Below are 25018 nucleotides of genomic sequence, written 5' to 3' on the forward strand. Positions count from 1 at the left end.
GGGGGCAACCAGGCTCTGGCCAAAAGAAGCAGTATACAGATAACAATGCTTTGTTTTAAGCAGAAGCAGGTTATTGCATTTTTTTAAAGGTAATGGTACTTAAGTACAATGTTTAAATAAGTCTAGACGTATTTAAACATTGTCATCTTTAGAAAATAATTCTGAAAAAGTCGCAGGGCCCCCCCCCCCCCCCCCTCAATGATTTATATTTTTCAACTGGGGGGGGGGGGGGGGTCGCAGCATAAAAAGGTTGGCCAATGGCTAAACACACCCCTAAATCTAGTATTTAGTGGTGACCCTGAACCCAGGAAATCAGATTCTGATGACCTAACAAGGACTACTGACCATAAAACTCCGCAGAGAAGACAGACAACTGCTTTGGCAACCAAGAAGAAACCACCTTTAAAGGGACTCTCACCTCTCTCCTGAGTCCCCAACACTGCACCTGACGCCCCTGGCCTGTGTCCAGAGAAACCAACATTGCAGTGAGGAACCCCAGGCGACTCCTATGGCGTGGCCACCCTGAGATGACCTCCCTGCACCCCCACGGCGATGCATGCAGAAAGAATCCAGAGGATCCCCCTGACTGCGACTGCCCAGTAACAAAGAATCCGACACCTGGAAGAAGCACTGCACCCGCAGCCCCAAGGCCCAAGAGGAACCAACTACTGGTGCAGGAGTGACCAGCAGGCAGCCCTCACCTTTGCCCAGTCAGTGGCTGGCCCGAGAAGCTCCCCTGTGCCCTGCCTGCAACGTCTGAGTGACCCCCGGGTCTCTCCATTGGGTGCTATACAAAACCTGGTGCCTTGTTTGCACACTGCACCCGGCCCCCCCTGTGCCTCTGAGGGTGTATTTTGTGCCCCTGTGGTGCTCTTCTAAACCCCCTTGGTCTGCTCCCCGAGGACGCAGGTACTTACCTGCTAGCAGACTGGAACTAGAGCACCCCTAGTCTCCATAGGCGCCTGTGTTATTTGGGTCCCTCTTTGACCTCTGCACCTGACCGGCCCTGTGTTGCTGGGTGTTTTGGGTTGACTTGAACCCCCAAGCAGTGGGCTGCCTATTCCCCGGAGACTGAACTTGTAAATGTTTTACTTACCTGACAAACTAACCTTTACTCACCTCCCCCAGGAACTGTTGAATTTTGCAGTGTCCACTTTTTTTAAATAGCTTATTGCCATTTTATGCCAAACTGCTTACATTACTGTTTTCATTCAAAGTTCTATATTTACCTATGCCAAGTAGCTTACAATTTATGTACTTACTTGATATCTGAATCTTGTAGTTCTAAAATAAAGAAAATAATATTTTTTTTATATAAAAACCTATTGGCCTGGAGTTAAGTCTTTGAGTGTGTGTGTGTTCCCATTTATTGCCTGTGTGTGTACAGCAGATGCTTAACACTACCCTCTGATAAGCCTACTGCTCAACCACACTACCACAAAATAGAGCAGTAGTATTATCGCCACTATCACCCTCGAAGGGGAACCCCTGGACTCTGTGCACACTATCTCTCACTTTGAGATAGTATATACAGAGCCAGCTTCCTACAGTGACCATAGCAGGAGCCCAAACCATATACTAAAACAAGCATTTGCGATGCACTAGGGTCTCGCATTTGTCGGAGTTACAGCTATTCACAGTTGTAAACTCCCAACCGGTTTCTTGCACCAAAAGAAAAAAATAGCGTGATTGCGCTGCTACAGTTCACACGTAATAATACCTATTGGCAAAAGTGCAATTATGAACGTAACCGGAAAAAGTGCAATTAACTGTTACAAGGTCGATAGTATGCGAAGCACTCGACTTTTGCCCAGCGAGATCGCACTGCGAAATTAGAGAAAAAGTAGTCCACAAACCCAGCGAGCCTCGTATGTTTTCTGTACTTGGTCGCTGCGTTCGAGGAGTGATAACCACCGGAAAAGGCATGACGTATGCGTGCCTTCCACTAACTGAAGGAAGCAGATTCTAACAGGCAAGCCAACTTGCCAATGAAAGACACTGACGTGGCGTCGACAGAGCTCTGATCCCTTTTCTAATACCTAAATCGTCTTGCTTAGCGAAACGCAAGCGCATGCGACTCAGGCTCAACTCTAAAAAAAATTTTTATGTGAATGCAGGACCCCCACCTAGGTAAGAGGAATCTGTAGAGGGGAGCTGGGGTAACTAGGAAACTCCAAATGTAAGTCCTACAGTGCCCCCCGCCCTCCCTCCGGCGACCAGAAAGAAAGGGGTAAGTTACTGGATTTCCCCCAAACCACCAAAAGGACTTAAAAGCAGAATAATGCAACACCCAGACAAGACTGCAAGAAATCAGAGGTGGATTCCTGAACAGGAAGATCTGAAAAAGAAGGGTACCAAGTTCAGAAGTTGCAGGAGTGTCTGGCAGGAGCCACTACCCACCCGTCTGTGGTTGCAGGAGTTGGTCGATGGTAACTGTCAGCAGTGCAGCCCTGGAGCCGGTGAAGAGTTCCTGGAGGATGAAGTCAACGTCCCACACCGAATGGAAGATTGCAGTCTGTCTGTGGTGTGGAAAAGCCACCAACAAGCCTTGGCAAAGGCAAAAGTCGCAGTAGAAGAAAAGTGGAGCTGCCAGGGACCAGCAAGGTCCAGGTGGACTCAACCCATGGAGGGGAGTCTCAGGAAGGTAGAGTCCACAGCAGAAAAGGCATTCCCCACAGCAGACCCACTGGAAGAGGACCCAGGAGTTGCAGAGGAGCACATGTAGCACAACTGAAGAAGGGTCCCAAGTTGCAGGAGAAGCTCGCAGATGACTGTGCCATTGCTGGGAAGAGTGCTGGGGCTCCACAGAGCCGGAAGATCCCTTGGAGATGCCAACAAGCCTTGGTTAGCTGCAAGAGATGCAGTGCTTGGGGGGGGGGGGGGGGGGTACTGCCCTGCGTGGGAAGGCAAGAGCTTACATTCACCAAAGTTGGATAGCTGGCAGAGAGGACCAAAAGGACCACTCCAGACCACCACTCGTGATGCAGGATCCACGCAGCTCAGGATGGGAGGAGATCCAGGCAGCCGGTTGTCGTTGCAGTTGGTGCCTGCGGATGCAGGCGAGTGACTGCTTCACTCCAAGGGAAGATTCCTTTTTCCTTCTTGTGCAGACTGACGACTTGCCGCTCTCGAAGGATGCACAGCTGGGGAAATGTTGCAGAAACTGGAAGGAGCTGTAGTAACAATGTTGCAAGCAGAGTCTTTGCCATAGATGTAGATTGTTGGTTCCTGGCGGGTCCAGTCGCAGTTCCAGAAGTCGAAGTAGAGGTTGCACAGTAGTCCTGCTGGAATCTTGCAAGCTTCATTCGAGGACCCACCTAAGAGGGAGACCCTAAAGAGCCCTGGAGGGGGGGGGGGGGGGGGGGGGACTCGTCACCTAGCCAGGTGACCACCTATCTGGAGGTGGCTCATATATCACCTGCCTGACCTGGCCACGCAGATGCTCCCAGAGGCCCCTGCCTACCTTGGATTCAAGATGGCAGAATCCAGGGACCCTCTGGAGTAGCTCTAAGCCCCACCCATGGGGTGGTGATGGACAGGGGAGTTGTCACTCCCCTTTCCACTGTCAAGTTTCTTGCCATAACAGGGACTGTAGGTCCCTGAACTGGTGCAGCCTGGTTTATGCAAGGAGGGCACCAAATATTCCCTTCAAAGCACAACATTGGCTTGGGGATGCTTCTCCTCCCAAGCCATGTAACACCTATTTCCAAAGGGAGAGGGTGTTGCACCCCTCTCCCAGAGGAAATCCTTTGTTCTGCCTTCCTGGGCTTGAGCTGAACAAGCAGCAGGAAGGCAGAAACCTGTCTGAAGGGCAGCAGCAGCATGGGCTGCATGGAAACCCCAGAACGCTGGTAGGAGCAATGCTGGGGGTCCTCTAACGAGCCCCCAGAATTCATGGAATCATACTGGCAAAAGTATTGGGGTATCATTCCGACATGTTTGATACCAAACATACCTAGGTTAGGAGTTAACATTATGTAGCTGTCCAGTACACTGCCAAAACTGCTTCCTGCACTTATCAAGTCCAGTGCAATGGAACTGGAGTTCTTGAGGGCAACTCTGCTCAGGGGTGACTTACAGTGTCGAAGAAACAACAAAAGGAGGGGCAAAAAGTGGGATATTCGGAGTACAAACTCCTGGTCCCGTGTGTAAGGTTCCCAATAGTCAATAAATCAAACAAGGTTACACACAGTTCCAAACCATACAGAGGGTTTCTTTCAAAAGGATGAATCAATCAGTAAATGGAAACCGACAATTCTCAGAGCAAGAGCCTTCACTCACCTTCCGGTGACATGCTTCATCATAGGGCCAAGCTCCTCGTCAGGCCGGCGCTGCAATGCCTGACGGGCCCCACAGAGGGGCTCTTTGCCGGAGATCTTTTAAGAATCGTGTGTAGCCGGTCAAAAACAATAGTGAAGGATTGGTATATGGGAAAATGTTAAAAATGACTAGAGGTAATCACTGATGGTTTTATTCTCATACTGGTACCTCTGACATGATTAAAACCAGTGTTGGGGGAATTAGTGGAATGATGTCTACAAACCCCACAAAAAAACAGGTAGGTATAATTACTGCGTCTCTTACTAGGGAATAGTAAGAAAGAGACGGTGCACACAGGATCCCCTGTGTCACTCTATGTAGTTGGTCAACATGTGTTCAATGGCATCTGTCGCTGTAGATACACATGTTGTGCATAGCCCGCCATCTGGTGTTGGGTTGGAGTGTTACAAGTTGTTTTTCTTCGAAGAAGTCTTTCGAGTCACGGGACCGAGTGACTCCTCCTTTTGTCACCATTGTGCATGGGCGTCGACTCTATCTTCGATTGTTTTCTTTCCGCCATCGGGTTCGGACGTGTTCCTGTCCCTCCGATTTTCGGAACGGAAAGTTAGCTAACTATCGGAAGATTACGTCGGTATTGTTGCGTTCGGGATCGGCTTAGATAGAATCGACACCGCATCGAAGTTTGAAGAGCTCCGGTGCCCTTCGGGGTAGCTTTCGATCCCCCGTCTGGGCCTGGTCGGCCCGACCGCGTGTCAGACAACGCAGATGGAACGGACCCCGTTTCTGTCCCAAATGCCACAACAAATACCCGTATTCAGACCAACATTTGGTCTGTAACCTGTGCCTGTCGCCTGAGCACAGTGAAGAGACTTGCGAGGCCTGTCGTGCGTTCCGGTCCCGAAAGACACTCCGTGACCGTCGAGCCAAAAGACTTCAGATGGCGTCCACGCCGACAGCACACCGAGAGTTCGAGGAACAAGAGGAGGAAGAAGCCTTCTTGATCCACGAATCGGACTCCGAGGAATTCGACGATCAAAGAACTGTGAGAAAGACGTCGAAGGCAACACACAAAAGTGACAAGGCCCAGGGGACGCCACTGCCACCAGGCCATGGCTCGACCCATAAATTCGGTGACCGACCGTCGGCGCCGAAACAGTGCCGAGATCGTCCGACTCCGGTCGAGACACCGGCACGCAGCCTGCTCGGGACCGAGACAGTGCTGCTGAAAAAGATCGACGCCGAGATAGCGGTGCCGAAACGGCTCGACGCCGAGACAGTGGCACCGAGGAAGATCGACGCCGAGAGGTTTCGACTCCAAAAAAGAAAAAAGTCACCTCGGAGCCGAAAAAGAGTACAGACAGGGTTTCGGTGCCAAAACGAGCCGCAACCGACCCAGTTACCGGTTCCTATTCAGAGGAGCAATCACTGTCCTGTCAGATGCGAAAGCATAGATTTGAGGAAGAGTTGCAATCCACCGAAGTGGACCATACGCAGAAACGTATTTTCATACAGGAAGGAACAGGGAAAATAAGCACCCTTCCCCCAATTAGGAGAAAAAGGAGACTGGAGTTTCAAACAGACCAAGCACCACAAACAAAAATGGTGAAAAAGGTAACTCCGCCACCCTCTCCTCCACCTGTAACTAACGTTTCACCAGCACAAACTCCATCACATTCCCCGGCTCACACCACCGCGAGCCAAGGTGACCAGGACCAAGACGCTTGGGACTTATACGACGCCCCAGTGTCGGACAACAGTCCAGAGGCGTATCCCACAAAGCCCTCACCACCAGAAGACAGCACGGCTTATTCACAAGTGGTGGCTAGAGCGGCAGAGTTCCACAACGTAAACCTCCACTCAGAACCAGTCGAGGATGACGTCTTATTCAACACCCTCTCCTCCACCCACATCTCCTACCAAAGCTTGCCTATGCTCCCAGGAATGCTTCGGCACGAAAAGGAAATCTTCAAGGAGCCGGTCAAGAGTAGGGCAATAACACCAAGGGTGGAAAAGAAATATAAAGCACCTCCCACAGACCCTGTTTTCATCACCACACAGCTGCCACCAGATTCCGTCGTAGTAGGAGCAGCTCGCAAGAGAGCCAACTCCCACACATCTGGGGATGCACCACCCCCAGATAAAGAGAGCCGCAAGTTCGATGCAGCCGGAAAGAGAGTCGCAGCACAGGCTGCAAACCAGTGGCGCATCGCTAACTCCCAAGCACTACTTGCGCGCTATGACAGAGCCCATTGGGACGAGATGCAACACCTCATTGAGCATCTACCCAAGGAACTACAAAAGAGGGCGAAGCAGGTGGTTGAGGAAGGACAGAACATATCTAATAATCAGATACGCTCCTCTATGGATGCAGCGGACACAGCTGCGAGAACAATTAACACATCTGTGACTATAAGACGGCACGCATGGCTACGAACGTCTGGGTTTAAACCAGAGATACAGCAGGCAGTGCTCAATATGCCATTCAATGAAAAACAACTGTTCGGACCAGAGGTGGACACGGCAATTGAGAAACTGAAAAAAGACACTGACACTGCTAAAGCCATGGGCGCACTCTACTCCCCGCAGAGCAGAGGCACTTACAGCACCTTCCGCAAGACAACCTTTAGAGGGGGGTTTCGGGGTCAGGCCACACAAGCCAGCACCTCACAGACAACACCGTCCAGCTACCAGGGACAGTACCAGAGGGGAGGCTTTCGGGGCCAATACAGAGGACAATTCCCTAGGAATAGGGGAAAATTTCAAAGCCCCAAAACCCCTACAACCAAGCAGTGACTCACATGTCACTCATCCCCTACACACAACACCAGTGGGGGGGGAAGAATAGGTCAGTATTACCAAGCATGGGAGGAAATAACTACACACACTTGGGTCTTAGCAATTATCCAACATGGTTATTGCATAGAATTTCTACAAATCCCTCCAAACATACCACCAAAAGCACAGAATTTATCAAAACAACATTCAGACCTTCTGGAAACAGAAGTTCAAGCATTGTTGCAAAAGAACGCAATAGAACTAGTACCAGAAACACAAATAAACACAGGAGTTTATTCACTGTACTTCCTAATACCAAAAAAGGACAAAACACTGAGACCAATCCTAGACCTCAGAACACTAAACACCTACATCAAATCAGAACACTTTCACATGGTCACGCTACAAGAGGTGTTACCATTGCTAAAGCAACAGGACTACATGACAACCTTAGATCTCAAAGACGCGTATTTCCACATACCAATACATCAGTCGCACAGGAAATACCTCAGGTTTGTATTCAAAGGAATACATTACCAATTCAAAGTATTGCCGTTTGGTTTAACAACCGCGCCAAGAGTCTTTACAAAATGTCTAGCAGTAGTGGCTGCACACATCAGAAGGCAGCAAATACACGTATTCCCGTATCTAGACGACTGGCTAATCAAGACCAACTCACTGACAAGGTGCTCACACCATACAAATCAGGTCATACAAAACCTCTACAAACTCGGTTTCACCATCAACTATGCAAAATCACACATTCTGCCGTGCAAAGTACAACAATACCTAGGAGCCATAATAGACACAACAAAAGGATTAGCCACTCCAAGTCCACAAAGAATTCAAAATTTCAACAAGATCATACAACGCATGTACCCAACACAGAGAATACAAGCAAAAATGATATTACAACTCCTAGGCATGATGTCCTCATGCATAGCCATTGTCCCGAACGCAAGACTGCACATGAGGCCCTTACAACAGTGCCTAGCATCACAATGGTCACAAGCACAGGGTCACCTTCTAGATCTGGTGTTGATAGACCGCCAAACATACCTCTCGCTTCTATGGTGGAACAGTATAAATTTAAACAAAGGGCGGCCTTTCCAAGACCCAGTGCCACAATACGTAATAACGACAGATGCTTCCATGACTGGGTGGGGAGCACACCTCGATCAACACAGCATACAAGGACAATGGGACGTACATCAAACAAAACTGCACATAAATCACCTGGAACTGCTAGCAGTTTTTCAAGCACTAAAAGTATTCCAACCAATCATAACTCACAAGTACATTCTTGTCAAAACAGACAACATGACAACAATGTATTATCTAAACAAACAGGGGGGGACACACTCACCGCAGCTGAGCCTTCTAGCACAAAAGATATGGCGCTGGGCAATTCACAACCACGTTCGCCTAATAGCACAGTTTATTCCGGGGATCCAGAATCAACTTGCAGACAATCTCTCTCGAGATCACCAACAGGTCCACAAATGGGAAATTTACCCCCAAATTCTAAACACTTACTTCAAACTTTGGGGAACACCTCAAATAGACTTATTTGCAACAAAGGAGAACGCAAAATGCCAAAACTTCGCATCCAGATACCCACACAGGCAGTCTCAAGGCAATGCCCTATGGATGAACTGGTCAGGGATATTTGCGTATGCTTTTCCCCCTCTCCCTCTCCTTCCATATCTAGTAAACAAATTGAGTCAAAACAAACTCAAACTCATACTGATAGCACCAACATGGGCAAGGCAACCTTGGTACACAACACTGCTAGACTTATCAGTAGTACCCCACGTCAAGTTGCCCAACAGGCCAGATCTGTTAACACAACACAAACAACAGATCAGGCATCCAAACCCAGCATCGCTGAATCTAGCAATCTGGCTCCTGAAATCCTAGAATTCGGACACTTAGACCTTACACAAGAATGTATGGAAGTCATAAAGCAAGCTAGAAGACCATCCACTAGACACTGCTATGCAAGCAAATGGAAAAGGTTTGTTTGCTACTGCCATCAGAATCAAATTCAACCATTACACGCATCTCCAAAGGATGTAGTGGGCTACTTGCTACACTTACAAAAATCGAACCTGGCCTTCTCTTCCATTAAAGTACACCTCGCAGCAATATCTGCATACCTGCAGATTACCCATTCAACTTCACTATTTAGGATACCTGTCATTAAAGCGTTTATGGAAGGCCTCAAAAGAATTATACCACCAAGGACACCACCCGTTCCTTCATGGAACCTCAACATCGTCTTAACAAGACTCATGGGTCCACCCTTTGAACCTATGCATTCTTGCGAAATACAATTCCTAACCTGGAAAGTTGCATTTCTCATCGCCATCACATCTCTAAGAAGAGTAAGTGAAATTCAGGCGTTTACAATACACGAACCTTTTATCCAACTACACAAAAATAAGGTAGTCCTAAGGACTAATCCTAAATTTTTACCGAAGGTTATTTCACCATTCCACCTAAATCAAACGGTAGAACTACCAGTATTCTTCCCACAGCCAGATTCCGTAGCTGAGAAGGCACTACATAAATTAGATGTCAAAAGAGCATTAATGTACTACATTGACAGAACAAAGAACATCAGAAAAACTAAACAGCTATTTATTGCATTCCAAAAACCTCATGCAGGAAACCCAATATCAAAACAAGGTATAGCCAGATGGATAGTTAAGTGCATCCAAATCTGCTACCTTAATGCAAAACGACAGCTGCCCATTACACCAAGGGCACACTCAACCAGAAAGAAAGGTGCCACCATGGCCTTTCTAGGAAATATTCCAATGCACGAAATATGTAAGGCAGCCACATGGTCTACGCCTCACACGTTCACCAAGCACTACTGTGTAGACGTGCTATCCGCACAACAAGCCACAGTAGGTCAAGCCGTGTTAAGAACCGTATTTCAAACTACTTCCACTCCTACAGGCTGAGCCACCGCTTTTGGGGAGATAACTGCTTACTAGTCTATGCACAACATGTGTATCTACAGCGACAGATGTCATCTAACTGAAAATGTCACTTACCCAGTGTACATCTGTTCGTGGCATCAGTCGCTGAAGATTCACATGTGCCCACCTGCCTCCCCGGGAGCCTGTAGCAGTTCGGAAGTTAGCTTAAGCTTTGTACATTTGTAAATATATTATTTAAACCTTAAATAGGTACATACTTAGTCACTCCATTGCATGGGCACTATTACTACAACACAACTCCTACCTCACCCTCTGCGGGGAAAACAATCGAAGATGGAGTCGACGCCCATGCGCAATGGCGACAAAAGGAGGAGTCACTCGGTCCCGTGACTCGAAAGACTTCTTAGAAGAAAAACAACTTGTAACACTCCGACCCAACACCAGATGGCGGGCTATGCACAACATGTGAATCTTCAGCGACTGATGCCACGAACAGATGTACACTGGGTAAGTGACATTTTCCTTCTCGCTTTTAATGCGATTCGTCATGACCTAATTACATACCTAATCCTTTAAACCATGGATATTCCCAAAGATAAGGAAATCAAAACCCTCCAAAAACTAATGGTAGGGCCTCATCGGGGTCGTATCAGGCATCTGGATACCGGGGGATTGGAACAGGCGTAGGTGGCCTGGCAGTGTCCGTCATCTGTTTAAATCAGAGTGGATCTTTAGAGCCTGATACCACCCCGATGAGGCCCTACCATTAGTTTTTGGAGGGTTTTGATTTCCTTATCTTTGGGAATATCCATGGTTTAAAGGATTAGGTATGTAATTAGGTCCTGACGAATCGCATTAAAAGCAAGAAACATGTTGACCAACTACGTAGAGTGACACAGGGGATCCTGTGTGCACCGTCTCTTTCTTACTATTCCCTAGTAAGAGACGCAGTAATTATACCTACCTGTTTTTTTGTGGGGTTTGTGGACATCATTCCACTAATTCCCCCAACACTGGTTTTAATCATGTCAGAGGTACCAGTATGAGAATAAAACCATCAGTGATTACCTCTAGTCATTTTTAACATTTTCCCATATACCAATCCTTCACTTTATTGTTTTTGACCGGCTACACACGATTCTTAAAAGATCTCCGGCAAAGAGCCCCTCTGTGGGGCCCGTCAGGCATTGCAGTGCCGGCCTGACGAGGAGCTTGGCCCTATGATGAAGCATGTCACCGGAAGGTGAGTGAGGGCTCTTGCTCCGAGAATTGTCGGTGACTTACAGTGACCTGTGATGAGTGCATTAACTTTTTCACGCAAGCTGCAATGACAGGCCTGCAGATACATTTTGCATGGGCTTCCATGGATGGTACAATGCATGCTGCAGCCTATTTTGAGCCCTTGGCGCCCCAATGCCCTGTGTACCTAAGTACCATATAATAGGGACTTATAAGGGGGCACCAGTATACCAATTGTGGGGTGTACAAAGTCCTAGGCAACCCAATTTAGAGGGAGAGAGCACAATCACTGGGGTCCTGGTTAGCAGAGTCCTAGTGAAAAGTCTAAGCATACAGATAGCAGGAAAAAGTGGGCGTAACCATGCCAAAATGAGGGTACTTTCCCACAATATGCTCCTTGTGATTCTGACATGTTTGATATCGAACATGCCCAGGTTCAGAGTTACCGTTATTTAGCTGGACATAGGTAGTGATCCATGTCCAGTACCTGCGTAAAATGGCCTCCCCGCACTCCAAGTCCAGGAAAATGGATCTGGAGTTTGTGGGGGCACCTCTGCTAGTGCAGGGGTGCCCTCACAACAGGTACCTGCACCCTGCCCTCTGGGGTGAGACGGCCTACCATTGGGGTGACTTGGTGACCTGGTGCAGTGACATGTATTGAAAACAGGTGCATGCACCTGGTTCACGCAGACTGAAATGGCAGTCCTGCAGAACCCTTTGCATGGGCTCCCTATGCATGGGTTGCAGAATAACTGCTGCAGTCCATAGGGATCCCCTGGAACCCCAATACCTTGGGTACCTAGGTAATATATACTAGGGACTTATGGGGGACCAGTATGCCCAATTTTGGGAAGAAAAGGGTACACTTTACAGGAGAGCAAAACTACTGGGGTCCTGGTCAGCAGTATCCTAATAGAGAGAGTCAAATACACTAACAGGCAGAAAAGGGGGTAACCATGCCAAGAAAGAGGGTGTCCTACAAAGCCACACTGGGTGTTAGCTCAAAAGGTGCGATTGAGAGGGGAAGCCGCCTTTGGTCAAATGGTGAACACACTCAAGAGGGGCCTCTTTTGTCTGAATAGACAGGTTGGCATCGAGGCTAGAGGGGGAAACACTGGTGAAACAGTTCTGTCAAAGTGAGTGTAGCCCTCGGTAGCCACATCGCTAGGGTGGGGACATCGAGCTCAGCACACCAAGCAAATAGTTCAGCCATTTTGGGGTGGGTAGAATGAAGCCATTTGGAATATCTAGATTCACAGGAAGTTATCATCAGATGGGAGGGAATCAAATAGCCCACTGGCTAGTGACAGCTACCTCACCTCAGGGCACTTTATGGGCATAGAGGGCAGCCCTGGCACTCAGAACTCACTTGTACTGGATAAGAGGATTAGAAGACTGCCCTGTTAATCTTGGACCTGGCAAAGAAGAGGCTGCATCAAAGTTAGACTCCACGTGCTGCTGCTTGGGATAGTGGAAGATAGGACTGTTTCCTGTGATGTCAAGCTCGTGCCATCCCAGCCAGAATCAGTCTCCAAAGGCAGTTGGCTGACTTCCTGTTGACAGCACAAGGCATCAGAAGCTGAGGAAGCTTGACTAGGTCATTCGGTCTCTCGGATTGCTATTGCAGAACCACACAATAAGTAGTACACCTAATATCCTCACATGTCCACGTGTGTATCTCATGGAGGACCATCACATTTTGATTTCTCATTAAAGTTCTTATCCTTTTGTTAAACAGAATCACATCAATGATCTCTATCTTATATCTTTAAGTATCTTGTGCTGTTGCATGTAAGACGCAAACATCAACATAACTGCCATTTGCTTGTAGAAGGCTCTAGACCTGTAAGACCAGCTGACCCAATCCTCTCAGCTCAGTCACAGAGGTGTCTAAAGAAAATGACAAAATCTTCTTATAGAATCTGCATACATGCGACATAGGTGCTTGTTTGATTCCTACTGTTCAAATCCCGTGGTCACAGAAGAAATCCTTCATCAGTCTGTTGGAAAATTACATTCAGTACAGCAACCATGTACCATCTGTACGAGCAGTTCAATTGCTATGAACATCTTTCTCTAGTTCTCTTATGCAAGGATGATTCTCATCATCTTGGATTGACCACCCAAGTGGCATCCAAGCCTACATCTGCTCACAAACTAGAACTGATAATTTGTGCACAATGGATGTCCTACCCAAGGTGGCCAGCTGAATACTGAGTCACTGCACTATCGAGGAGTTTGACCAATAGCCTGTTGCATTGAGTACTGCTATTTCAACTGATTTTCAGACTGCGGAAGTATTCGAAGAACAATAAATGTCTTGGGCCAAGATACTTGTATGCTTTGAAATCTAGCATGTTTGAAATTTGAGTAATCCAAGGGCTATTTTGAAGAGCTGGCTGTATCTTATTTTTATTTTTTCTGCTTAATGAAGCTTACAATGATTTTCCTTAAATCTTCAGCAGACACTGACTGCATCTGAAACGTTCATTCTACCATATGACAAAGATCTACCGCTCCACCACTCAAGAAGATAATCTTCCCTGGGAATTCCATGAACTCATTTACAATTTGATGTACTATCTATTTCCACCAGGAAGATGAATGAAATACTGGCACTGTTTCCATGAGCCGCATGCAGTTTTAATGAGACTTCCCCTTCTAGAACCCAGAGGGCTAGGTCTAGTGTTCATTTCACAATTGGCAAGGTTGATCCTGACTCTTATGGAGCATTCAGATTTCTTAATGGTGGGCCATTTAATTGGATATCAGCCAATACCTTTGCCCGACAGCAGTGCCTCTAGCACATCAACAGGGTTTTTAGCTAATTTGGTTATTCACTTAAAATCTTCACTGCCTAAATTTCCTGTCTTTTGGCTTACTACCATCTTGGTATGACTAAGGAGCTTACTGTTCTAATCTGTCTGAGTAATAAAGATCCCTCCTTTTAGAAGGAAAGACCACTTTTATTTTTGTTCTGCTCTACAGGTATGTGCATTAAATTCACAAATAATTCTCAAACCTTCATAACTAACTTCAGACTGTATAGTACAAGTTATCAAATTCATGGTGAACATGGTCAGACCAGAATTTTGGAATCCTGTTTCCTTGTAGAGACCATCATGTTTCTCTGAATCTAAATACCACATTTCTTGAAGTTTCCATACTTTCTATGGGCAATAATTAAAGGCCTTTTGCACCAGTTGCATTTGATTTTAATTTTTCAAGTTAAGAATGTTGCCTTTTACTAGGCTTGTTATGCAATGATTTTTTCTTTTTGGAAACACACACATGGGATGCCAATATCTTTACTATCTACATTTTCAACAGGATTGTTATATGGTGGGTGGCAAAATTGACTGAGAAATGTATATTGCAAACAGGTTTACCTGGTGCATTAGCCAATTGTCGTGCAGCATTGAACAAGTGCAATATGAGACTCTAAAGAGGCTGTGGTAAGGGTGCAGATGGTTCTCTATGTACCTGGATATGAGGTATTTGTGATTAGCGCACACTGTCAGATTTTTACCTTTTTTAACATAACCTTCCCTTGTGTGTTAGTTTAAGGTCTGATTTAGTCATTTTTTTAATCTTTTAGCTCAGAAAGCAACTAAAGAGCAACTGTCTGAAATGGAAGTATCTAAAGAAAAAATAATTAAAGAGCTGAAGGACAAGATTGGAAAGCAAGAGCAAGAAATTGAAAACGCCAACAATTTACTTACTGCTACGAAGCGCAAAGGTATAGTTCAAGCTGAAGTTAATCTTTTGATCTAGATCTCACCAGTTGATTGTAAAGTGCTCATTTCGTGTCTTCTGAAGTTTTGTGCGTGTAATTGTGTTCCAGATGAAAATGTTATATCACACACTTATAGTTTTTACTTTGCATTTTAGTTTGGGTGATCAGATTTGTTTTTTTATCAACCACTAAGAATAACTGAACATTCGCTGTCTGGGTCCTGATATTGAGCCACTTCCCCAATGAGATGGGGGCAGGACTCCCTGTAAGACATGGAAAGGAAATATATGCTCAATGTCAGATCACTTTACAAACTCGTGGACAAAATATCAGTGTGTAACATTTGACATGGACAGGTTTCAGGACCGGGGAGGGTATGCCAGGGGGTTAGGGCTCTGGGCAGGGGCTGGAAGGGGAAGTTTTAAGGGCTTGGGCAGGTGGGGGTATGATAGGTTTAGGGGGCAGGACGTGGGAGAATTTACCATGCATGTTACTTTATCAAACATGTTTTTACAACTAAATTAGTTGTAAAGGCATGTGTGGTGAAGAAGCAGTCGTTGTAAAGACCACGTTGTAAAGGCATGCATTGTAAATGCATTTGTTGTCCCATCATACATCCGTACACCCACTGTACCATTCCTGTAAACAGGATTTCCTATTACATCACTTCCTGTCCCCTTTGCGGCACGTTTTCCGCCATGCGTGTATTTTTTTCTGCATACGATGTTTGTGTGAATATTTGGCGCATCACCTACATGTGCAGCAAAATACCACTCATTATAAGTAGACTTCAGTTTGAATGGATATCTGCATGCGTGTGGAGCGCAGGTGGAAGTCACGCTAAGGGCCCATGTATGGTTGTTTTTTTTTTTTTTTTTTTTCTACGCATTGAGTCAAAAATTGACAAATCTGTGATTGCGTGATTTTCTAATATTTAACATGCATGCACCCTGTATCAACATGAAGATAGGATGGTATGGCCTGTAGTGAGTGGAATAGTGGTTGGCCACGTGGTAGAGCATGCAACTGTGTTTTGGGTGAATGATCTGTAACAATGTTTCTGAAGGAACAGTATGCAATACATTGGACGTCATGCAAATATATGTATGTCTTCCAAATGTTATCTACGTCTGATGGCAATCAGTGATCTACAGCAGTCATGATGTGTTTCTAATGTGGTGTGACTCATGTGATGTGTGTTTGAGTTCGGGGACATTACATTTCACACAACAAACAAAACTCTGTTATCATTGAGGATGGCTGGTCAGTGCTATGTAGGAAAAGTTATCCCTCATGTCATTAATTGTTGGTTATGACTGCATGGTGACTTGTGTGTGGACTACTCAAATGTCTGACGTGTACATGTTTGGTATGCACTGTGTTTGAGACACTGCCTTAATTCCACCCATTAAATGTTTGGTACACGTCAGTTTGACTCATCACAATTACCTTTGTTACTTGTGTTGCTGTGATGGACCTGCTGCCCTGGCTGCATGTGTTCACATATTTTCAGATGTGCATTCCACAGAAGTGTCCAGTTAAAGTGTGTGGGCATGTGTACCCTGTCTCAGGATTGGGCTCCATGGTGTCATGGTTTCGGGCCGGTCTAGTCAGGACTCTGTTAGGGGCCCCTCTTGAGTTCAGATAGTATCTCGCAAGGAGGTAGTTTACCAAAGCAGAAGAGCAGCTAAAGGCATACAAGGGGAAAGGCCAGCTATGGCAAGGCAGAGAAAGCAGAAAGGTGAAGGCAGAGCAACCTTGGTGTGAACAAATATGGAATGGGTCAGTAATGGACAAACATGCTGGGGTTATCACTAAGGTTGTACACAGGGTAGGGCTCAGAACTCTCTACAGCAACCGGGAACGTCGGTGCCTCTGTGTAGATTAATCTTAGTCACCACGCAAGCCTCATAGAAAGGAGGCAGCAGAAGTGATTCTGTGTCTGGACCCTTGGGGCACAAACAAGGATTGTACTTACATACACAAGACTAGCCCTGGTAGGTCAAGCTGGAAACAGGTGCAATTCCTGGAATACAGCCTTAGCACACTGCCCCTGTTAGGCACTAAAGACTACATGCAAAACTAGACAAAGGACGAGGGCTGGATTTGCCTCCTGGAAACCAGGTGTCAACCCAAGTACTAAGGAAAACACTTCTACACAGGTGAGGACTGATAGGACACTTACCAGACATGATAACCCAAGAGGAAACAGAAAGCAAAGGAACCAACTAGGAGGCAAAGCCGGGAACAGGCTCAGGCTGGAACAGGTCTGGGAAACAAAGCAGGCTCTGGCAGAAACAAACATGAACAAGGCTGAGAAACGGGGAGCAGACTCACTGGAACAAGCAGGAACAGGGCTGGGTCAACAGAGCAGGTTCAGGCCGAATTAGGACTGTAACGCAATCCAACAAAGGGGTCTGGAACACAAAGGATTATACTCCAATGCATGATGAGGAGCTTCAAGGAATGGCAGCTTATAAGCAGTTCCAGGCAGCATCAAGGCCAGGGCAGTCTCACATGGCTGGGCTGCACAAGAGAGGTCACAGGTGTGTGCAGCTTCAGTCTCTCATCCTGGAGGAGAGAATCCAGTATAAAGGGACAACCAGACTTACCAAAGGAAGCAATGGACAGGAGATTACAGGTCTTACTGACCATCAGGCAGTGCATTATTTGACCTGAAGTCCATGCAAGCTAATGTAGTTCTATAGCATGCCATATGGAAAAGGGTAGCAAACAGGAGCCAGAAAGGGACGCTGGGTGTGTGTTAATGATGATTCCCAGGGTACAGATAGTCTGTTTATAGCGCCCCCTAGAGATGGGAGGGCAGAGACGTAACACATGGCAGTGGCTGGACTTATTTCCAGGGATGGACTGCGCAGGGCATGTGTTGTGAACATTGCTTGTCATACCTGGGACACTCCTGCTATCCATTTTCAAACGATGCCCCACCTCCCTTGTCACACAAGCTCCTTGCAGAGATTGCAAATGCCACACTTACTAATATCAGGGGTCTGTTCATGCATTCCTGTTTCCACTGATATTTCACATCTACTGTCTCATGTATGGGGTGCTTATTTACCTTAGGATTGGAGATGTCCTAGTTGTGTCATGTGCTACAATGGACCAAGTTGGCAACGTGGATGTGAGTCATATGCTGTGGCCCATTGATTTTGCCCTTCATATGTGAAATTCAAGAGATGAGTATTTTTTTATCTGTGATGTTTGCTGTACAATCATACGCATCACATGTGATGTCGCATCAGAAGTAGTCAGATGTCTTTGTAACGCTCTCTGGGGTAATACTCGCATTCCTAAGGAACGTGATTGAGAATAAAGGAACCAGAGCAGGATTGTGTGATCAAGTAAGGTGTTTATTTACATATCTTAACAAGGTATGTGGAGTGACTATTAAGTGAAAACGTTTTGTACAATTTGCTGTCTGCAGTGCATTCCTGCATCTGTGTTCTGCTGTTCCCCCTAATTTTCCCCTGCCACCATCCTCCTCTGGCAGTTCTTGCTATGGCTCATATAAAGGGATGTTCCTCCTCACACGTTGTGCAGGATTGCACAGGTAAGTATAATTTTACACACAATGTGTGGGGCATATAGGAGGCTGCCTTCTGTGATGTCCAGGCACCTGAATCTGGACTTCAGGATGCCAAAGGTCCTTTCCACAATGGTGTGTGTCCTCCGATGTGTCATTATAGGCACGCTCTGCTTGGGTTGGGGAATAGGGTCATTCATGGCTGGATCCCGTAACCCTCTAATCCGCTGCAGAAGAAAATAGGAGTGAGTATTTTGTTAGTGCTTGCAACAGGAATGTCGTGTAGCATGGTAGTTGATATCTAATGTTGTCTGTGACTCAGATATGTTTGTAGTATTGTGTGAGATCCTGGGCTTCTGTGAGGTTTTTTCTGCAGTGGGTTGTTTGACTTGACAACTTGTGATTGGCTTATTGACCTGGGATCTATGATTTTTCTTTTTTCCCAAACTGTTGGTCAGTATGTATGTACCATGCATTGTGTAGTGTCCAACATGTTTTAATGTGCTTTCCAGGAGGATACATGATACTTCCACACACAATAGATTCAGATGTGGTGGTAACATGGTTGCACTACAAGGCCTGGACATCCCGTCCATTTAGACATGTCATTGCAGATGACATGCAACAGTGAGGCCCTTTGATTTGGCTAGGTGACAATGCACTCCGCATCTCCATAAGTTGGCAGCACTGAGGTGTTCAGTATTGACAATGCACAAGTGCCCCATGTGTGACTTGGTTCTAGGCAAGCCTTTGTTGTTCCCTCTGCACATTAGCTCATGTGCAGCTATGCACCTACACCACCGAACTTGTTCCAGGGAACCTGGCTAACTGCCTTGTGGAGGTGGATGCATCTGTGCAGGAAGGGCCATCTCCCTGTACATATGCTATTTTGATGGACAATTGGATCTTGCAGTTTGCATTTGTGCCACATCAATGTGTGTTCATAGCACAGTCCATTTCCTTTTTGCAACCTGGCAACGGCACCCCAGGAGTGATGCATGATGTTGGGACTGCCTCAGTATTTCCGTGCTACCTATATGTGAGTCAGAATCCTGCTCGGTCTCATGGTGTTAGACCTGCTGCAACACATTGCACACCCCTTCCACGTTACATACTGCTTGGGAGGGTTTCGGATTGACTATGTGGCCTTATGTAATTGTAAATGGTTCATCTTCCAAGTTGTACTTCCAGGGCAGGCCATGTCATTGTTACTGTGGGCTCTGATATTGGTCCTTTGTTGCTCTAGAGTGGCAGCTGATGTTTGTGGCAGCCGTCATTTGTTCAGAAGTGTGTACCCCATTGTGTCAGGGTGTATAACATAACTACCAGTGTCACACCTGTGTCAGCCTGCCCATTTGTCAATTTAGTGTTGTATGTTTTGTGTGTCGTCAGGGTTGTTGTGGTGTGTGTGTATATTGCTAGGTTTATTGACCTACCGACAAGGTCATTGCCATATTGTCCGTCCTAGAAGTGCTGATTAATCATGCTGTGGTAGAATATGAATGAATCCCGGACTCTCCTAGGATACTTGGCCAAGATGTTGGTGAACAATCCCTGGTGTGGCCAGCACATTGATGGAATGCATGTGCATTCTGTTCTGGAATAGGTGCTCTGTTGCTGCAGGTGGGAAGATCCGGACATGGCTGCAGTCAATGGCACTGAGCACATGTGGGAAGCCATGGATTTGGTAGACACCCTGTTTTATCTCCTGCTGCTTCTGCTGGGTGTTGGGGAAGCTGATGTGGTGGGTGTGAGGGAGATTATGGCATCTAACACCTTGGGCAGGAAGGCAGAGAATGAGGTCTGTGATACCCCAGCGACCAGGGCACCCGTTGTCTGGAAGGAGCCACTTGCCAACATATGCAGGACAGCTAGCATCTTGGTCACTGGTGGCATGTTGTGTGGTGTCTGCAGATTAGCTGTTAGTTGTGGCTCAATATGGGGCAGCAGCTGCTATATGGCTTGCAGTTGAGTCGATACCTCCGGATGATGTCCTGTAGGGCCACTTTTGTCCCTAGAGGGCTGGTTGAGATAGTTTCCTGAAATATGAACAGATCCTCTGCCCATTCTCATATCTCCTCAGTCTGTGAAGGGACCCACTGCTCAACTTCAGGTGAGGACTTCCTAGACAGGGAGCTCTCAGGCAACTGAGACTGGAGGAGGCTGGGCTGAGGCTGCGCAGCAATCGGTGGCCCTAGATAGGGAGGCCTGGGCAGTGGAGAGAGAGAGAGAGGCAGGGTATGGGGGTCAGCACCCCATGTTGGCTGCAGTTTAGTTTCAGGGACACCAGGGTCAGGGAGGACTCTTTTGACTCTAGGAACCTGAACAAGGTAGTCACACCTTACAAGGTGGGTGATGACATACATTAGTGGTTCACTGCTCTGGAGAGGGCCTGTAAGGTACTGAGGGTCCCTCCGAAGCAGTGGGCAGCTATATATTGTGGCTCTTCTTCTCTGACAAGGGTAGAGACTGACTCCTCACTGTCAGAGAAGAGGATGCAGACAATTACACTGTTTTCAATTCAGCACTGTTAGATGGGTTTGGCCTGACTACTGAACAGTATAGGATCAAGTTCAGAGAGACCAGGGAAGACTCCTCCCAAGATTGGATTGATTGTTTGCATGGGAGCAATGTTAGTGACTACCAGGACTTCTATAACCTGATTCTAAGAGAGCACGTTTTGAATAATTGTTCATCTGATCAGCTTCATCAGTACCTGGGGACTCTGATCTGACCTCTCCCCAAGAATTGGGAAAGAAGGAAGACAAATGGGCTGCCCCATGGTGAGTAGGAAAGCTCACACACGGGGTGACCACAAAAAAGGAAGCGGGTAAGTTTTGAGACCGGGGTGGGGACAAAGAAAGTCTTCATCAGGCCCATAAATCTCCTCTGTGGGTGGGAACAAATCATCTTTCAACTTTAAAAAGCATTGGTGCTATGTTTGCAGAAACAAATGCCATAGGTCAGGGGACAGCTCCTGCCCTAAGAGCACGAAGATTTCCACCACTACTAACACAGTTTCTACTTCTAGCGCCCCTAGGGCTACTAACAGTCAGCCCAAGAGTGTAGCTGGGCTCACCTGAGGGGGTCTGGGCTAATGAGAGAGACCACTGAGGTTGTCTTGGTCTCTGATGGGAGCATTGACTTTGCAACATTTGCTGCCTGTCCCCTTAATATGGGTGAATACAGGCAGCACTCCATGATTAATGGTGTTGAGGCTGAGGCCTACAGGGACACAGGTGCCAGTGTCACTATGGTGGCTGAGAAACTGGTGGCTCCTGAGTAACACCTACTTAGACACACATGCCAAGTGACTGATGCTTATAATAACACCTTGTGACACCACATGGTAGTTATTGATTTTAGCTGGTGGTGGAGGGGGTGGTTTGAGGGAGATTTACTGGCCCAAAGAAAGTTGTAGTTGCCTCAGAACTACCTGTAGTGTCTACTAGGGAATGACTTGGAGAATTTAGTTTGGGCTGTGGTGGAATCGGAGGCCCATGCAGCAATGCTGGGCATCTCTGGGCATATCTTTACCCTCACAAGAGCACAAGCTAAAAAGCAAAAAGAACAAGGATCCTTGGAGCCTGGAACAATGGCCCAAGAGCAGGAAGGGTAAGAATGTACCCTCTGCTCCAGCCTTCAACTCCTGAAGCAGAAGAATCCCCTCCCTGGGTGGAACCTACACCAGAAGAGATGCAAGCTGACACATTTAAGCTACAGGGGTGCCTATCAGGGAGGAGCCCAGTAGGAACAACTGGTTTGTCTCACACTGCAGAGCTTAAGGCAGCAAGTTGCAGCGCATGTGGCAGGGGTTGTCAGCGGCACGCATAAGGTGATCTGGGAAAACAGTCTCCTATATTCAGAATCAGGGGATCCCAAGACTGGTACCACCAGGAGATTGGTGATCCCTCTGAAGTTTAGGGAGTTCCTGTTGACCTTGGCACATGACTTTCCCCTGACAGGTCACTTGCAGCGAAGCAAGACTTGGGACATGGTTGTCCCACACTTTCACTGTCCCCACATGTCTGAAGACACAAAGAAGTTTTGTTGCTCCTGTGTCACCTGTCAAGCCAGTGGCAAGACGGGGCACCCCAAAGGCCCCCTTAATTCCACTTCCAGTGGTTGGGGTTCCTTTTGAGAGGGTTGAGGTGGATATTGTTGGCCCCCTCGATCCTCCAAAAGCCTCTGGGGAAAAGATTTATACTAGTGGTGGTGTACCATGCCATCAGGTACTTGGAGGCCATTCCTCTTAGGACCACTACAGCTCCTGCAATGGCAAAAGCCCTTCTTGGCATCTTTTCAAGAGTGGGCTTTCCTAAAGAGTTGGTATCAGACATGGGTGCAAACTTAGTCTGCTTACCTGAAAGCCATGTGGAAGGAATGTGGTGCGACTTAGAAGATCACCCCTCCTTACCACCCCTAAATAAGTAGCTTGGTAGAAAGATTTAACGAAACTCTCGTGTATGATAATGGGACTCTGAATAACCCAGAAGGAGATGGATGTCCTGCTACCATGCCTCTTTGCCTATAGGGAGATCCCACATAAGGGTGTGGACTACAGACCATTTGAACCTCTGTTTGGGCATTCTGTTAGGGGTCCCCTTGCTCTTGTTAGAGAAGGCTGGGAGAAACCTCTCAAGCCTCCCCATCAAGACATTGTGGATTATGTGCTTGGCCTCAGATCCAGGATGGCTGAGTACATGAAGAGGGCTGCTAAAAACCTTCAGGCCAGCCAAGAGTTACAGAAACAATAGCATGACCAGAAGGCTTTCCTAACTGTCTACAAGCCTAGACATAAAGTGTGGGTCCTAGAGCCAGTGGCTTTCAGGGCACCCTAGGACACGTGGAGTGGTTCCCATACCTTTGTGGAGAAGCATGAGGTTACCTACCACACAAGACCAGCTTCCTACAAGTGGTTTCACAATCCTGCTCCCCAAACCTTCTTGGGGACCACATTCATGTAGGTAGATGCCTCATCCCTGAAACCTCCTCTGGATATCATCTCCCTTCTTGTACTCACTTCCTACATTCTTGGGAATGTGGGCTAACGTATCTGATTGCACTAAGGTATTACTGCCACCATCACTGCTGGATCTACTCCTTTACTCTGACCTCATGATCCAAGTGCATCTTCTCCTTCATTTTTAGCCTCTCCAACTCTGTCTCCTGGCTTCTCTCGTATTTTCTAGCTCTTCTGGAGTCAGGCTCTTTGAAACACTACTGCTGCCTGGCCCAGAGGTTACCTCCCCCACTGGCAGCTCCTGCACCTTCAGCACATCTTCCCTTGGATTTGGCTCCATGGTCTCTGCCAGTCAGATCCTCAGAATGCCCCCTGGCATTTCTAGCTGCTACCCAGGGCCTCGGTACCTTTTGTAGCGCCTCCTTCTTGGTAAGGCCTCTGGACTTTGAGGCTTTTGCAGACTGACTTCAGTTCCCGGTTTGGTTTCCAACCTATCCTCCATGGATGTAACTTAAGATGCTCTTGACGGAGACATGTCGTAGGAAGTACAACTTGAACTGAAGACCAAAAATAGATCAAAGGTAAAAAACAAAAACCTGTAGGTGGTACGTAGTGGACTTCTATATGGTAGTAGTGTACACCAACCACTGTAGGTCAAGTGCAAGTCCTATCCTCACCACTGACAACCAGTGTTAGGACTGGGGTCTCTACTTGGCAGTCAGTTTGCACCCTCTCCAAGTTGGGACCCTCACTCTAGTCGGGATAAGGGAGATACTCAGCTAAGATAACCCCTTCTCACCCACTTGGTAGCTTGGCAGGAGCAGTCAGGCTTATCTCGGCGATTTGTAAAGCATTTGCACATAACACACAGTAATACAGTGAAAACACTACAAAAGGACACCACACCAGCTTTAGAAAAAATAGCGAATATTTATCGGTGTAAAATAAGACCAAAACAAGAAAAAATCAACACATAATCATAAAGATATGAAGTTTGCAAGCATTAACCTAAAAATACAGTTCCTTGAATTCAATAGCTCTATCTGGGGCTATCATGTTGTCGTGGACAACAAATCTAACAGTTCCAGCCAGCCGAAAAATCGTGGGCCAGCTACTGTCAGGAAGACACGCAAATCTAGGGTGCTGTGATCTTCGCCATGAGATCTGGAGTGCAGAATTGCTGGTGTCTGTTCCGGAGGTTGGTGCCAGTGCTGTTGGGCTCTTGAAGTCACACGTGTTGCAGATCGAACTCTGGGCCGATTACAAAGTCAGGAGCGCTGGCGTGAATGGCGTCAGGGCTGTGGCGCAAAGCGGGACGGCATGACGTGCGGTGCCCACATGTCACGGTGCAGGCGGCAGCCTGGTGACAGCATTAGGGAGACCAGGGCTGCAGTTTGATGTAGTGCATCATGCGGTGTCCCCAGGTCACAGTGCAGGCAGCATCGTTGTTGCTGAAGCACTATGGTCTGTAGGCCCATGGGTCGTGGTGCAGACGGGGGCATTTGTTGACGGCACTGGAGTCTGTGGTG

The 25018-nt window shown here is 47.1% G+C and overlaps 1 protein-coding gene across 3 annotated transcripts in view; it reads left to right on the top strand.

Moving 5' to 3' along the window:
• TPR (translocated promoter region, nuclear basket protein) overlaps nucleotides 1-25018 on the top strand; it is a 920136-nt gene that overhangs the window by 89302 nt on the left and 805816 nt on the right. For all 3 annotated transcript variants that reach the window (XM_069232002.1, XM_069232003.1, XM_069232004.1), the window contains exon 10: nucleotides 14845-14985. In XM_069232002.1, coding sequence (XP_069088103.1) covers nucleotides 14845-14985 — 141 coding nt within the window. The remainder of the gene's footprint in view (nucleotides 1-14844; nucleotides 14986-25018) is intronic.

This window comes from Pleurodeles waltl, chromosome 4_2 (assembly GCF_031143425.1).
Source record: "Pleurodeles waltl isolate 20211129_DDA chromosome 4_2, aPleWal1.hap1.20221129, whole genome shotgun sequence".
In the NCBI taxonomy this organism is placed as follows: domain Eukaryota; kingdom Metazoa; phylum Chordata; class Amphibia; order Caudata; family Salamandridae; genus Pleurodeles; species Pleurodeles waltl.